The sequence below is a fragment of the Oncorhynchus mykiss genome, chromosome 23, assembly GCF_057628025.1.
Source record: "Oncorhynchus mykiss isolate SJ-2025 chromosome 23, ASM5762802v1, whole genome shotgun sequence".
Lineage (NCBI taxonomy): Eukaryota > Metazoa > Chordata > Actinopteri > Salmoniformes > Salmonidae > Oncorhynchus > Oncorhynchus mykiss.
In genome coordinates, this window is record NC_143044.1 from 7,849,770 (window position 1) to 7,865,989 (window position 16,220).

The 16,220-nt window shown below is 43.0% G+C and overlaps 1 protein-coding gene across 8 annotated transcripts in view; it reads left to right on the top strand.

Moving 5' to 3' along the window:
• Nucleotides 1-16,220, top strand: part of LOC110502352 (KH domain-containing RNA-binding protein QKI) — a 149,771-nt gene that overhangs the window by 34,640 nt on the left and 98,911 nt on the right. For 5 of the 8 annotated variants that reach the window (XM_036959644.2, XM_036959646.2, XM_090216681.1 and 2 more), the window contains exon 1: nt 9,077-9,851. The exons of 2 other annotated variants lie outside the window; for them this stretch is intronic. In XM_036959644.2, the coding sequence (XP_036815539.1) occupies nt 9,710-9,851 (142 nt within the window). In that variant the 5' untranslated portion in view covers nt 9,077-9,709. Of the gene's footprint in view, nt 1-9,062; nt 9,852-16,220 lie in introns of those variants that run through there. One more of the 8 variants, XM_090216683.1, reaches the window with a different exon arrangement.

The following is a 16,220-nucleotide window of genomic DNA, read 5'->3' on the forward strand; positions in this document are numbered from 1 at the left end:
GGGCTAAATCAAGGTCTGTTTCTTGGTTGTCTTAAACAAATCTACTTTGAAGTAAATTATACACCTTACATACATGGTTATGGGCTTTAAAAAAAAGAAGACACCTGTACTATGTCAGATATAGAGTTATGCATCCCAATATTATACTTTATATACAGTACATACCAGAAGACTGAAATATAGCAAAACCGTTTGACATAGAAACACCAGATATTCAGAGTTATTTTTAATGACGTTAATTCGTTATGAAATTATGAAAAAAATGAATGACATTCCACCCATATGGCCACTAGGTCATTTGACTTCAGGACAGGGTTTATTGTAATACTAATAGCCTCATAACAATTTTATGAAGTTGGCTTTATCTGGCCCAGGTAGGTTCCCAGTCTCCCAACCTCATAACTAGCTAACTAACCAAATCAAATTGCACAGCGCATTAGGAAAGTATTCAGAAACTTTCCCTTTTTCCACATGAAGTTACGTTACAGCCTTATTCTAAAATGTATTCAATTAATTTCCCCCCATCAATCTACTCACAATACCCCATAATGACAAAGCGAAAATATTTGCATAAATACCTTATTCAGACCCTTTGCTGTGAGACTCGAAATTGAGATCAGGTGCATCTTGTTTCCATTGATCATCCTTGAGATGTTTCTACAACTTGATTGGAGTCCACCTGTGGTAAATTCAATTGATTGGACATGATTTGGAAAGGCACACACATGTCTAAGGTCCCATAGTTGACAGTGCATGCCAAGAGCAAAAATCCAGCCATGAGGTCAAAGGGATTGTCCGTAGAGGGCCGAGACAGGGTTGTGTCGAGGCTCAGATCTGGGGAAGGGTACAAAAACATTTATGCGGCATTGAAGGTCCCCAATAACACAGGGGCCCCCATCATTCTTAAATGGAAGAAGTTTAGAACCACCAAGACTCTTCCTAGAGTTGGCCACTTGGCCAAACTGAGCAATTGGGGGAGAAGGGCCTTGGTCAGGGAGGTGACCAAGAACCCAATGGTCACTCTGACAGAGCTCTAGAGATCCTCTGTGGAGATGGGATAACCTTACAGAAGGACAACCATCTCTGCAGCACTCCACCAATCAGGCCTTTATGGTTGCCAGAATTGCCAGACGGAAGCCACTCCTCAGTAAAAGGCACATAACAGCCCGCTTGGAGTTTGCCAAAAGGCACCTAAAGACTCTCAAACCATGAGAAACAAGATTCTCTGGTCTGATGAAACCAAGATTGAACTCTTTGGCCTGAATACCAAAGTGTCACGTCTGGAAGAAACCTGGCACAATCCCTACGGTGAAGCATGGTGGTGGCAGCATCATGTTGTGGGGATGTTTTTCAGCGGCAGGGACTGTGAGACTCGTCAGGATCAAGGCAAAGATGAACGGAGAAAAGTACAGAGAGATCCTTGGTTCACCTTCCAAAAGGACAACAACCCCAGTCACACAGCCAAGACAACACAGTTGTGACTTCGGGACAAGTCTCTGAATGTCCTTGAGTGGCCCAGCCAGAGCCCGGATTTGAACACAATCGAACATCTCTGGAGAGACCTGAAAATGCCTGTGCACCAACTCTTCCAATCCAACCTGACAGAGCTTGAGAGGATCTGCAGAGAAGAACGGGAGAAAATCCCCAAATATAGATGTACTGAACTTGTTGTGTCATACCGAAGAAAAGTTGATGCTGTAATCGCTGCCAAAGGTACTGTATGTAAACATGACATTTCCTTTTTTTATTTTATAAATCAACAAATATTTCTAACAACCTGTTTTTGCTTTGTAATTATGGTGTATTGTGTGGAGATTGATGAGGATAAAAATAAATGTAATCCATTTTAGAATAAGGCTGTAACATAACAACATATGGAAAAAGTCAAAGGGTCTGAATACTTTCCGAATGCGCGGTATAAACTGAACAGTACAGGACCCAAAATCAAACCTTGCGGAATGCCACATGTGATATGTATTTTCTATGGGTTATGTTCAGCCAAGAGTGACACACTCTCGACCGGTTAAATAGGTCCTAAACCAATTTAGAACTGGACCGGAGAGGTCAATCCATTCTGTGCAGAAGGACATCATGGTCAACAGTGTCAAATCCAGCACTTAAATCTAATAGTACTGTTCAAGGTCAGAGAGCTGTTTGCCTCTGTGTTGGATCTAAGATCATTTACCACCTTAACACTCTGTGATGTGGTGGGCACAAAAGCCAGAATTTTTCAAAGATACAGTTGCCATTTAAAAAATATTTTTACTGTCTCAACACCAATTTGCTTAAGAATGGAAGATTGGAAAATTACTAAAGGCTGAAGCATCTAGATTACTTCTTCAGAAGAGGTTTCAACATTGCAGTTTTTAGTACAATTGGGAAAGTGCCCTGTGAACAGAGATTGATTAACAATAGCTTGCACTTCTGCAGATATTCAATTGAAAACTGTTTTTAAGGTGGTGGGAATAGGATCAAGAATGCAGGTACAAGTCTTAAGTTGTACCGAATATTGTTCATACACTAAATGAAAATCTTTAGCAACTTCAGAGGTAAGATAAGGTTTCTTAATGTGTTCAGTATTACCCTGCGCTATGGGCAACAAGGTAATAAAAAAACACAGTGGCTATCAGATAAAGCAACATCAACAATAGAGGATATGTCAATAGAAAGCCCCTTGGTAATGACCAGGTCCAGAGTATGGCCGCAATTATGGGTGGGTCCTGTAACTAACATGTTGCTTAAAGTCCATATTGCTCAAAATATTGATAAGTTCAATGTCCTTGGGGTCAGTTTCTTTGTCAACATGGATATTAAAATCACCCAATACAATGATTTTAGCATAGTTCTTAACGACAATAGACAATAGTTCAGATGAATCAGTAAAGAAAGTGGGGCTGTGCTTTGGCGGCCTATGCAGGGTTATGGCCAGCACTGGTGGCTGACATTTGAACAGTACAGCATGATGCTCAAAAGACCCAAAGTCGCCAAAAGAAATGTCCTTACAGCTGAGAGCATTAGTAAAAATAGGCTGTCCCCCCACCCTTTTTCCCTTTTCTGAAAGAGCATGAAAAGTTGTAGTCCAGGGGGAGGCTTCAATAAGAGCGACACTACAGTCTGATGACAGCCATGATTCAGTGAGAAACATGCAATCAACTTTGCGCTCAGGAAAGAGATCCTTCACGAGAATGGTTTTAATTGTGATTGCTCAAACATTTAAAAGCGCCCTATTCAATGTGTGGGCCACTCTGCCCCTGGGGTATCTGCCTCGAGGTAACCAATGGAATAACAGCCAAATTATTAACGTTACAACAATGTTTTCTGACAGATTTGAGACTATCAGAATGGTAGGATATAACGGTTTGTATAAACTCACTGTAGAAGCCGGAGTTAAAGGAGCATAAATTAGGCTATTCACAATAACCATAGTCCCATTTCTAAAGGAGTCCTCTGTTGCTTATTCTAACAGGGAGAACTGGAGCACTACGAGACCCTGTCCGTCATTCTCTAAAACAGTTTGCGATGTTGCTGGAAATAATCTTGGAACCCCTGCGGTTGTGGTGAATCCCGTCTCTTTTAAAAAGTGCTTTGGGTTGCTCCCACAGCAAATAAACGTTGTCACAAAAAGAGCCATTCCTGTTGTTGCAGTTTCTTCAGGTTCAGGGCAAAGAGTCAGCTGAAACGTTCCGAATCCCTTCTGTAGCAAGGGAGGGGGCCATAGATAATTATTATCAAAAGTATGTGGAGACCCCTTCAAATTAGTGTATTCAACAATTTCAGCCACACCCATTTCGGACAGGTGTATACAATCAAGCACACAGGCATGCAATCTCAATAGACAAACATTGACAGTAGAATGGCCTTACTGAAGAGCTCAGTTTCTTTCAACGAGGCACCGTAGCATGCCACCTTTCCAACAAGTCAGTTTGTCAAATTTCTGCCCTGCTAGAGGTGCCCTGGTCAACTGTAAGTGCTGTTATTGTGAAGTGTAAACTTCTAGGAGTAACAACAGCTCAGCCGCAAAGTGGTAGGACACACAATCTCACAGAATGGGACCCCCAGGTGCTGAAGCGCGTAGCCCATGAAAATCGTCTTTCCTTGGTTGTAACACTCACTAACGAGTTCCAAGCTGCCTCTGGAAGTAACGTCAGCACAAGAACTGTTCCATGGCTAAGCAGCCACACACAAGGCTAAGACCACCATGCGCAATGCCCAGCGTCAGCTGGAGTGTTGTAAAGCTCAACGCCATTGGACTCTGGGGCAGTGGAAACTCGTTCTCTGGAATGATGAATCAGGCTTCACCATCTGGCATTCCAACGGACGAATCTGGGTTTGGCGGATGCCAGGAGAATGCTACCTGCCCCAATGCATAGTTCCAGCTGTAAAGTTTGGTGGAGGAAGATTAATGGTCTGGTGCTGTTCTTCATGGTTTGGGCTAGGCCCCTTAGTTCCAGTGAAGGGAAATCTTATAGCTTACAATGACATTCTTAACAATTTTGTGCTTCAATGTTCCTGTTTCAGCGTGACAATGCCCCATGCACCAAGTGATGTCCAAACAGAAATGGTTTGACTGGCCTGCACAGAGCCCTGACCTTAACCCCATTGCACACCTTTGGGATAAATTGGAATGCCAATTGCGAGCCAGGCCTAATCGCCCAACACTAATGCTCTTGTGACTGAATGGAAGCAAGTACCTGCAGCAATTTTCCAACATTTAGTGGAAAGCCTTCCCAGAAGAAGGTAGGCTGTTATAGCAGCAAAGGGGGTACCAACTCCATATTAATGCCCATGATTTTGGAAATGAGATGTTCGTTGAGCAGGTGACATACTTTTGGTCATGTAGTGTGTATATATGTACAGTGCCTTCGGGAAATATGCAGACCTATTGATTTTTTCCACATTTTGTTACATTACAGCCTTATTCTAAATGTTATTAAAATAACATGTTCCTCATCAATCTACATGCAATACTTCATAATGACTAAGCAATAGCTGTTTATTTTTTATTTTTGGTCATTTATAAACATAAAAAAAGATGTAACATCAAATTTACATAAGTATTCAGACACTTTACTCAGTACTTTGTTGAAGCACCTTTGGCAGTGATTACAGCATCGAGTCTTCCAGGGTTTCTCCCATTCTTCTCTGCAGATCCTCTAAATCTATGTCAGGTTGGATGGGGAGTGTTGCTGCACAGCTATTTTCAGGTCTCTCCAGAGATGTTCGATTGGGTTCAAGTCCGGGCTCTGGCTGGGCCACTCATGGACATTCAGACCACTCCTGCATTGTCTTGGCTGTGTGCTTAGGGTCGATGTCCTGTTGGAAGGTGAACCTTCGCACCAGTCTGAGGTCCTGAGCACTCTGGAGCAGGTTTTTTTAAGGATCTCCTTGTACTTTGCTCGGTTCGTCTTTTCCTCTATCCTGACTAGTCTCCCAGTCCCCACAGCATGATGCTGACTCCACCATGCTTCACCGTAGGGATGGTTCCAGGTTTCCTCCAGACATGACGATTGGCATTCAGGCCAAGAGTTCAATCTCGGTTTCATCAGACCAGAGAATCTTGTTTCTCATGGAGTCTTTAGGTGCCTTTTGGCAAACTCCAAACGGGCTGTCATGTGCCTTTTACCGAGGAGTGTCTTCCATCTGGCCACTCTACCTTAAAGGCCTGATTGGTAGAGTGCTGCAGAGATGGTTGTCCTTCTGGAAAGTTCTCCCATCTCCACATAGGAACTCTGGAGCTCTGTCAGAGTGACCATTGGGTCCTTGGTCACCTCCCTGACCAAGGACCTTCTTACACAATTGCTCAATTTGGCCAAACTTCTTCCATTTAAGAATGATGGAGGTCACTGTGTTCTTGGGGACATTCAATGCTGCAGACATTTTTTGGTGCCCTTCTCCAGATCTGTGCCTCGACACAATCCTTGGCGCTTTACTTACAATTCCTTCAATCTCATGGCTTGGTTTTTGCTCTGGCATGCACTGTCAACTGTGGGACCTTATATAGACATGCCTGTGCCTTTCCAAATCATGTCCAATCAATTGAATTTACCACAGGTGGACTCCAATCAAGTTGTAGAAACATCTCAAGGATGATCAATGGAAACAGAATGCACCTGAGCTCAAATTTGAGTCTCATAGCAAAGGGTCTGAATAGTACAGTGCCTTGCGAAAGTATTCGGCCCCCTTGAACTTTGCGACCTTTTGCCACATTTCAGGCTTCAAACATAAAGATATAAAACTGTATTTTTTTGTGAAGAATCAACAACAAGTGGGACACAATCATGAAGTGGAACGACATTTATTGGATATTTCAAACTTTTTTAACAAATTAAAAACTGAACATTTGGGCGTGCAAAATTATTCAGCCCCTTTACTTTCAGTGCAGCAAACTCTCTCCAGAAGTTCAGTGAGGATCTCTGAATGATCCAATGTTGACCTAAATGACTAATGATGATAAATACAATCCACCTGTGTGTAATCAAGTCTCCGTATAAATGCACCTGCACTGTGATAGTCTCAGAGGTCCGTTAAAAGCGCAGAGACAGCTTTGCACACTCTTGGCATTCTCTCAACCAGCTTTTCCTTCAGTGTTGAAGGAGTTTCCACACATGCTGAGCACTTGTTGGCTGCTTTTCCTTCACTCTGGGGTCCAACTCATCCCAAACCATCTCAAATGGTTTGAGGTCGGGTGATTGTGGAGGCCAGGTCATCTGATGCAGCACTCCATCACTCTCCTTCTTGGTCAAATAGCCCTTACACAGCCTGGAGGTGTGTTTTGGGTCATTGTCTTGTTGAAAAACAAATGATAGTCCCACTAAGTGCAAACCAGATGGGATGGTGTATCGTGCAGAATGATGTGGTAGCCATGCTGGTTAAGTGTGCCTTGAATTCTAAATAAAGCACAGACCGTATCACCAGCAAAACACCCCCACACCATAACACCTACTCTGCGCCTCACAAAGACACGGTGGTTGAAACCAAAATTCTCAAATTTGGTCTCATCAGACCAAAGGACAGATTTCCACCGGTCTAATGTCCATTGCTTGTGTTTCTTGGCCCAAGCAAGTCTCTTCTTTTCATTGGTGTCCTTTAGTAGTGGTTTCTTTGTAGCAATTAAACCATGAAGGCCTGATTCACACAGTCTCCTCTGAACAGTTGATGTTGAGATGTATCTGTTACTTGAACTCTGTGAAGCATTTATTTGGGCTGCAATTTCTGAGACTGGTAACTCTAATGAACTTATCCTCTGCTGCAGTGGTAACTCTGGGTCTTCATTTTCTGTGGCAGCCAGTTGCATCATAGTGCTTGATGGTATTTGCGACTGCACTTGAAGAAACGTTAAAGTTCTTGACATTTTCCGGATTGACCGACCTTCATGTCTTAAAGTAATGATGGACTGTCATTTCTCTTTGCTTATTTGAGTTTTTCTTGCCATAATATGGATTTGGTCTTTTACCAAATATGGCTATCTTCTGTATACCACCCCTTCCTTGTGTAAATTGAAATGCATTCCGGGTGACTACCTCATGAAGCTGGTTGAGAGAAGGCCAAGAGTGTGCAAAGTGTGGCTACTTTGAAGAATCTTAAATATGTTTAACACTTTTTTTGGTTACTACATGATTCCATATGTGTTATTTCATAGTTTTGATGTTTTCACTATTATTGTACAATGTTCAAGTTGTAGAAACATCTCAAGAATGATCATTGGAAACAGGATGCACTTGAGCTCAATTTCGAGTCGCATAGCAAAGGGTCTGAATACTTATGTAAATAAGGTATTTCTGTTTTTCATTTTTAATACATGTGCAAACATTTCCAAAAACCTATTTTCCTTTTGTCATTACGGGGTACTTTGTGTAGATTGTTGAGGATTTCTATTTATTTAATCCATTTTAGAATAAGGCTGTAATGTAACAAAATGTGAAAAAAGTCAATGGCACTGTACATGGGGTACCATTACCGAGTCGATGTGCAGAGAGGGGTACGGGGTAATTGAAGTAGATAGTGTACAGTATGTACATAGAACTAGTAATAAAGTGACAGATAATAAACAGTAGCAGCAGTGTATGTGATGAGTCCAAACAAATTGTGCAAAAAGGTCAATGGAGATAGTCCAGGTAGGAATTTTTAATCAAGAAATTACTACAGATGTAGCATATTAATTTGAGCCAGTTTGCTACAGCAGAAGAATAACTGCAGCAAATGTTGTTGTTTTTTAACTGCAGCATTATAATTAATGAGAATTTGTGTAGGGTTTGATAGTTTTTTCGCTCGGGCAAATCAAGTCTGAAATGTTAAAGTGGAAACTACAAACTTTAGAAGCCTTTTTCAATTTTAGCAGAGATGCAGAGAAGCATATGTTGTTTATTAAAACCACCAGTTTACAGATACCAGATACAGACAGCTCCAGAGGTATGCTTAAATATGCAGAAAAATAAACATATATTTTTTACATAGAACTAAGCATAATGATTATGGCTCTAGATTGCAGGAAAAGGCTGTTTCAATTCTTCAATTGCCACCTCCCGGCCATCCTCACATACTTTGTGCCCCCCTTCAGATTTTTGGTTTGCATGACACCCCTGGGCACGGATGGTCTGGGCCCAGGCCCACCCACTGGGGAACCAAGCCCACCCAATCAGATTGAGATATTATTTGTCTTTTTACCTAAACACCATCAGATAGAATTCATAGCGAGCAGTGAGTTAGTCAGACTTGATTAAATATAACAGAACAGATGAACAGGAATGACATTCACTCTCGCAGGATGGGTTGCCAAAAAAAACGAACTAAAAACCACACCCCCAATAAGCCACGAATATGACTGCATTAAGGCATACTGTATGTCACTGTGCTTCCATGGCTATATGCACCATGCCACTGTCTATTTCATTTGTTCATCTAGAAAACAAGACCGTTCATAATCCAGTGCCTTTATCACAGTCAAGGCACCTATATTTAAGCTTTAATTGGCTGGATGTGTAATTTTTCTCTCAGCCTCATGGTAAAATGTGTAGAGTTGCAGGAAATTAGTTTAGCTTTGTGTAAATATGTGCACACGCATTTGTCCTTCCACACTCGGTCCCGGCGGAGCGCGCGCCTCAGCTCTCCGCTGCGAAACTCGGCTGTGAAGTGTGGTCATGTGACGGGCTAGCGAGCCCAGGCGAAGCACGGCCACACGGTTACATGAGACCTAATGCCAGCTTCATTGAAAAAGCTCTGTTATCGAGAGTAGAGACAGGAGGGACAGACGTTTTCAGTGTGCAGACACAAATAACAACACGCAGAAAGCTCTGGGGAACTCGGGGAAAGGGACATTTTCACAGCCTCAAGAACCTCGGTAGGAGAAAGCAGAAGACACATCGTTTTAAAAGATAAACCAAGCGCAGTGGACACAGTGGGAGTAGATTATTCATTCCGATAACTTCTATAAGGGCAACTAAAAAAATAATTAACTACCTCTCCGCCGTTTCATATTTTTGTTTTATTTTTCCTTTCGTTTACTTTTTTCTTTATTTTATCACCTGTCCTCAGAAAAGCATACAACCAGACGGAGTTGAATTGCAGTGCAGTGCGTAAAGAAATTGAACGCAACACCAGGAGACAGAACAGCTCACCGCATTTAGCCTACCAACAAAATACAGTGTGTATATATATATATTGTACCATCCTTGGTTCTGTTTGGGGCTGATTTTTGTTAATTTTTTGGAATATGGTTGGGGAAATGGAAACGAAGGAGAAACCGAAGCCTACCCCAGACTATCTCATGCAGCTCATGAATGATAAGAAACTGATGAGCAGCCTACCCAACTTCTGCGGAATTTTTAACCACCTCGAACGGCTGCTTGATGAAGGTAAATTTGGGATCAATGTGTGTGAATAGACAAGCACCCTAAATGAAGGTAACATTACATGTGTGGTAGCTTATGTCACAGTATGTGTGCATGGATCCCACGTACGTATTCTCTCATAGTGAACGTGCTGTCTCCCTTCCTTTTTTACATAGGTCGACGTTGGGAGCATTTTTTTGCCTCTGTGGACTGAAATCATAAGCAATGTATTTTTACAGAGACGTGAATGTGTTGTCATCATTGGAAGAAGCATTATATCAATGCAGACACAACAGTAGGCTAGTCTACAGTTCTGAATAGTTCCCAAAACCCTGGTTTGCATTCGTTTTATGCAAGCCTCCCAACCTTCAGGCGTTTCACTCGAAGAGCACACCAGTACTTGTATTCTTGCGTGCTTTAATCCCACTCGTGTTGACATAAAACATTTGATTTAAAAGGTGAAACCATAGCATACCTAAATAGAAAGAAAGATTACAATCTGTTTGGTGATTCACGTATTCTTCAGAGAGTTCTTTTAGAGTTAACCTAAACTAGACATCGCTATTGGACTCTATTTCAAGGTAATAAACAATGCACGAGGTGGAGGAATGTTTTTTAAAGGAATGTTGAATACTTTGTCCCTACCTACACAGACAATATTGTAACCAATTGCACCGTTATCCTTACAGCGCAATGAAGAGTGACATTTCTCACTCCAATCCGTCTTTAAAAAAAAACTATTTCCCCCTGAGAATATTAGAGAATATTAGTGAAACAATAACGCATGCTATTAGTCTACATTTCGTGTTTATTTATTTTGTGTCCTTCAATAATGTACATTCTAGTTGACATAGATAGGCAATAATGTGTGTGAGTTGGAGTGCTAGAGAGACTGTTGGGAATTTGGTGGATGAGGCGCCAGGGGGCTCCCACCGGGTTTAGTCTTCATCTTATTTTATCGCCCACCTCTTTGGGTACCATTTTCCCCTCAACATTCTGCTACCTTTCACTTTTTAAGTTATTTAGGCCTACTAAACTATTTGATATATATCACACTTTTGAATGCCTCATTAAACCCTGTGAGGTTTTATTTGAAGTGATGAGCCTCTTTTTGAGATTAGAATTTTATGATTTTCTATTCATCCCAAGGCATTGCATACGCACTCACTATGGCAGCCTGCCTTGCGTTGCCTACATAGGGCTATATGCTAGCAATTTCAGAAATATTTTGGTGAGTTCAAGAGATTTTCTTAGCGTGCATGAGATGCCAGTGAATTCGTTTATTTAGGTTGTATCCTACAGTATTGGTTGTGGGGAACGTGACAATTGACTGCGTAATGTCCACAGGTAGAATTGCGCAATGCCTAGACCCTAGACAACTATATTCAGCCACGGGCCAATTTTCATCAGAGCGAATGGTCGGGGAGCCAGAAAATTATTATTATTATTATTAATTGACCACAACTAAGCCCCCCAAAATATTGTGACACCTTGATTACATTGAGAAACGATCACATGTCTCTTTTTTTATTTGCGGGAATATTTGGGAACAGATTTTCATAAATTTTACACATTTTTAGCTCAAATATATCATTTTTGGCCAGTATTTTTTGACCAAAACAAAACTGTCACGGGACCCCTGCCGTAGACCTATACCCCCGCCTCCTATTTCAGGGGCGCGTTCAGTAGGACACAGCGTTGTAGAACATTCAGACAGAAATATGCTCTTTAGAACAGTCATGAATCTCTGACATGTGGAATAAGGAATCTGCTCTATTTGAGGTATTCCTATCTGCAACGTTCCCAATTGTTTTCGTTCTGAACATTACCCAGGTGTTTCTCTCATCTTGTCAGGTGAAGAAAATATTGATATTTTTAGTGAGAGGTAAGGTTTCTAACACACCTTTAACAACGTCTAACCGCCCACGTCAAATCTAATTTTCCATGTGTGTGCAAAACAAGTGCTTTCTATAGAGTTTTGCTGTTTGTCATGTGGTCAGTGGAAGGCTATGTTAGACTGCAGCTGATTCAGGGCTAGGCCGCGAAGGAGAAACACACCCAACTTAGCCAAAGTGGATGTCCCCGCATATTATTGTCAATCTGTCATGTCCATATGTTCACAAATCATCATCAAATGGTTAACCATTTGATTCTCTCAGCTCAGACGAGAGGCCCCACGGTCTTCGCCCACGTGTTCTCGAAGGGGTCTAACTTGTCTAGTGGGCCGGGTTAATCACGGACGCTCTCGCTCACGAGTTCCTGCTTTTCGCGTTGGTTTCGGTCTGAAGCATCGGTGCCTGATGGAGCTGCAGGCCATGCTGGTGTGAGTGAGGGGCGGGTGAGGAGCGGAGGGTTTGGGTGGTGCTGGAATGCAGCTGTGTGTGAGGCAAGCCGATCCCTCCGCTTCGCACAGCACTCCCGCTCATCTGGAAAGATTTCTGTATTTATTCCACAGGACGCACAAGAAAGAGAAACGTAGGCCTAACGGGAATACATTCCCAGGGACCATAGGATACATAAAGACACACACACACACACACACACACACACACACACACACACACACACACACACACAGTGACTCATACAATATTGTTATTGTGTGATAGTACAGCTGCTTAAGAAGTACAATATGGCACATGTAAAGCCCCCGTAGTACATTAGAGTTCCGATTCACTGTACACTATTCTGAAGAACTCTCTCCTTCACTTCCCCTTTCACTGCATGGCTGTGCTCAATACTAGGCACTACTATTAGAACTGAGAAAAGCGTGCCTATGGTCTCAGCACTAATTGAATGACCAATTTACAGAAACTCTTCATCACTCAGTCGAGTAGTACACATCACGCAAATCAGATCATTTTCAGTGTGCGTGCCTGCACTTGAGTGTGTGTGTCCAAGTGGATTCGCAAGTATACATTTGTGAGCGTTGCTGTCAGTTTGTGTCTTCCCGTTAGTCTGTTCTGTATGTGGCTGATAAACCAGGTCTGTCTAAATGCTGGGATGTGATGTGCAGACAGACAGAGAGATCTATGAGTCAGTGCACGCACCCTTTGGCCAGATAGACGGTGGGGTGGATTGAGACCCTAGTTTCACTTCCACTAGCACACAGTTCTGACCTCCAATAATACCACAAATGACATGTAGCTGAGGTGTAGTTGACTCAGCACCCCCCCCCCCCCCCCCCCCACACACACACACACACACACACACCATTCCCCTTAGCTGTGTGTGCCCGCGTGCGTGCCGGTGCATGTGTGCGTTTTATTTGATCAGCAGGACCTTTTGTAAGCAATAATAATTCCAATCATCAATTGGAACGCCGCCAAGCTTACCCTAGTAAAACTGACTATCCTACCGATCCTCGACTTCGGCGATGTCATCTACAAAATGGCTTCCAACACTCTACTCAGCAAACTGGATGCAGTCTATCACAGTGCCATCCGTTTTGTCACTAAAGCACCTTATACCACCCACCACTGCGACTTGTATGCTCTAGTCGGCTGGCCCTCGCTACATATTCGTCGCCAGACCCACTGGCTCCAGGTTATCTACAAGTCCATGCTAGGTAAAGCTCCGCCTTATCTCAGCTCACTGGTCACGATGGCAACACCCACCCGTAGCACGCGCTCCAGCAGGTGTATCTCACTGATCATCCCTAAAGCCAACACCTCATTTGGCCGCCTTTCGTTCCAGTACTCTGCTGCCTGTGACTGGAACGAATTGCAAAAATCGCTGAAGTTGGAGACTTTTATCTCCCTCACCAACTTCAAACATCAGCTATCTGAGCAGCTAACCGATCGCTGCAGCTGTACATAGTCTATTGGTAAATAGCCCACCCATTTTCACCTACCTCATCCCATACTGTTTTTATTTATTTATTTTTCTGCTCTTTTGCACACCAATATCTCTACCTGTACATGACCATCTGATCATTTATCACTCCAGTGTTAATCTGCAAAATTGTAATTATTCGCCTACCTCATGCCTTTTGCACACATTGTATATAGACTCCCCCTTTGTTTTCTACTGTGTTATTGACTTGTTAATTGTTTACTCCATGTGTAACTCTGTGTTGTCTGCTCATACTGCTATGCTTTATCTTGGCCAGGTCGCAGTTGCAAATGAGAACTTGTTCTCAACTAGCCTACCTGGTTAAATAAAGGTGAAATAAAAATAAAAAAATAAAATAAAAAATTTAGCCTATGTTCCACGTGCGTTCACTGTATGCGGACTGGATTAGTGAGTGACGCCAACCACTGGGCACAGACGTCAATTCAACGTCTATTACACGTTGGTTCAACGTAATGCCATTGAAAAGGCACGGAGCCAACGTTGATTCGACCAGTGTGTGCCCAGTGGGCAGTGTTACTGTAATAGAGTGGGATGGATTATTGCTTGCGTGATCTGGCTACACGTATGCATCTGCGGTAATGTGTACAATCGGATTTGTTATAGGCAGGGTGAATTCACCTAGTATACAATATCCTCATAGCGCCAGTCTGTAGCTGTGCTTTTCCATTGCTGGTATCAGCCGAGCGACGCTAAATCACTGGATTTTGCAGACCTCAGCGTTATTCCGCTTTCCAGAGAGGGGGGGGGGGGGGGGGAGTATAAAATATCATCTACAGCTTGTGCTTGGCCGCAACGTTGATCATACGTGACGCACCAAGTCGGCGTTTTCTTCTCCCCTCTGTTGTGACCTGCTGTGGTCTGCGGTGAAGAATGAGAAGAGATAAATGAGTATGGAAACGCAGCCGCATCACTGATGGTGATGGAGGGCTATATCTCATCCCACAGAGGATGCGTTTGTAGTCTGATAACCCTGGTGCACCTGTGTGCAACGGCTGTGACTGAGAACTGATAATAGATTGTGTGTGCATGGGGAGAGTGTGTGTGTGTGTTTTTTTTGGTCTTACCATCCTTGTGGGGACCAGAAGTGCTCAAAAGGATAGTAAAACAAGGAAAATTCGGACAAGTGTGGGCATTTCGCCAGTTCCCACAAGGAAAAAGGCTATTGTGTGTGTGTGTGTGTACTTAGTGTACTTGCTATTAGTTTGTGCTTTTTCCAGTGACGTTCAAGTGCGGCAAGATAACTCATCACAGAACCACCTGGATTATTTATAATACTAGCTAGGTGTGTCCTGGGCAGGCGATTGTAGTCAGTATGTCAGTTGCAGTGACATTACTACCGAACCATGTCTAGATGGTCATGGTCAGAAAGTATCAGTGACCATATGACTCAGGTAAAAGTTGTCCCAAGTCATAACTGGGTATGTGAGATGAGCCCCCTCATCTGAGTACTGAGCCCGGCCCTGAGCTGTCATCTGTGAGTGATGTGTCTGCGCGGTGGCCCAGAGCAGACGACACAGCTGCGTACTGATGCGCAGACTGATGCCGCTGTTAGTGCAGATGAATGCTCTCAATGGACCGTCAGTGCAGCCAGCCATGCAGGGCTGCTCCGCTCTGTAATAAAGGTGATGAATTGAGTCACTGCTATAGGTACTCTGGTACTCTACTCTGTATGCCCAAGCCCCAATACACACTCAAAAGGATGGGAGGAGAGGTTAGTAGAAGAAGGATCTGTGAGAGAGCAAGGCCAATGAGCTTATGATGAATAACTTTTAAGGTGTGTGTGTGTGTGTGTGTGTTTCGCGCCCCACTGGGTGCCACTACTGTATGTTTTGTTTAACCAAAATGAATTGCCCACATTAACTGTATCCAAAGTGTTTGACAACTCATTTATCTTCATGTAGTTATTAGCTAGCTGTTATTGTCTTTTCTATTGATATTGACCACTAGCACATGAAACAATCCTGGGAAATCACATTGAAGAGTTCATATGTTTCACTAGAGTGACGGTTCACAAGAAACAAGTTCACTTCCCCAGGATAGTTAGTGGTTCACTGGCGTGACACAGGAAGAAGACTCTAACAGTTAAACGCACTCGGCGTCGCAGAGAGACAGGAGCTGACTCCGTCAGGAAGTGGTAATCAACACAACACAGAGGATCATTCCAAGGTCTCCTCTTTGCCATTAAAAGTTGTGGAAGGATGCAGGTTGAGCTCAGGCGTAGTCTCCTTATGTCTCGTCATATTCTCTCTCTCTCTCTCTCTCTCTCTCTCTCTCTCTCTCTCTCTCTCTCTCTCTCTCTCAAGCATCAAGGAGTCCCAGAGAGACCTGAGAAACCTTCCAACTCATCTCACAATTAGACCAAGTGGTTCTATTCATCACATAATTGGAGTAATTAATTCATTTCAGAAGTAGGGTCTGGTTGGGGGGGCTCAAATTCAATGTGTTCAGATCCTGTCCCTGTGTTGTGGAGTAACTGTTCCCGTCTCTTACTTAGGGTGTGCACTGCAGCACTAGGAGGGATGGGGAAAAGGGTACCTT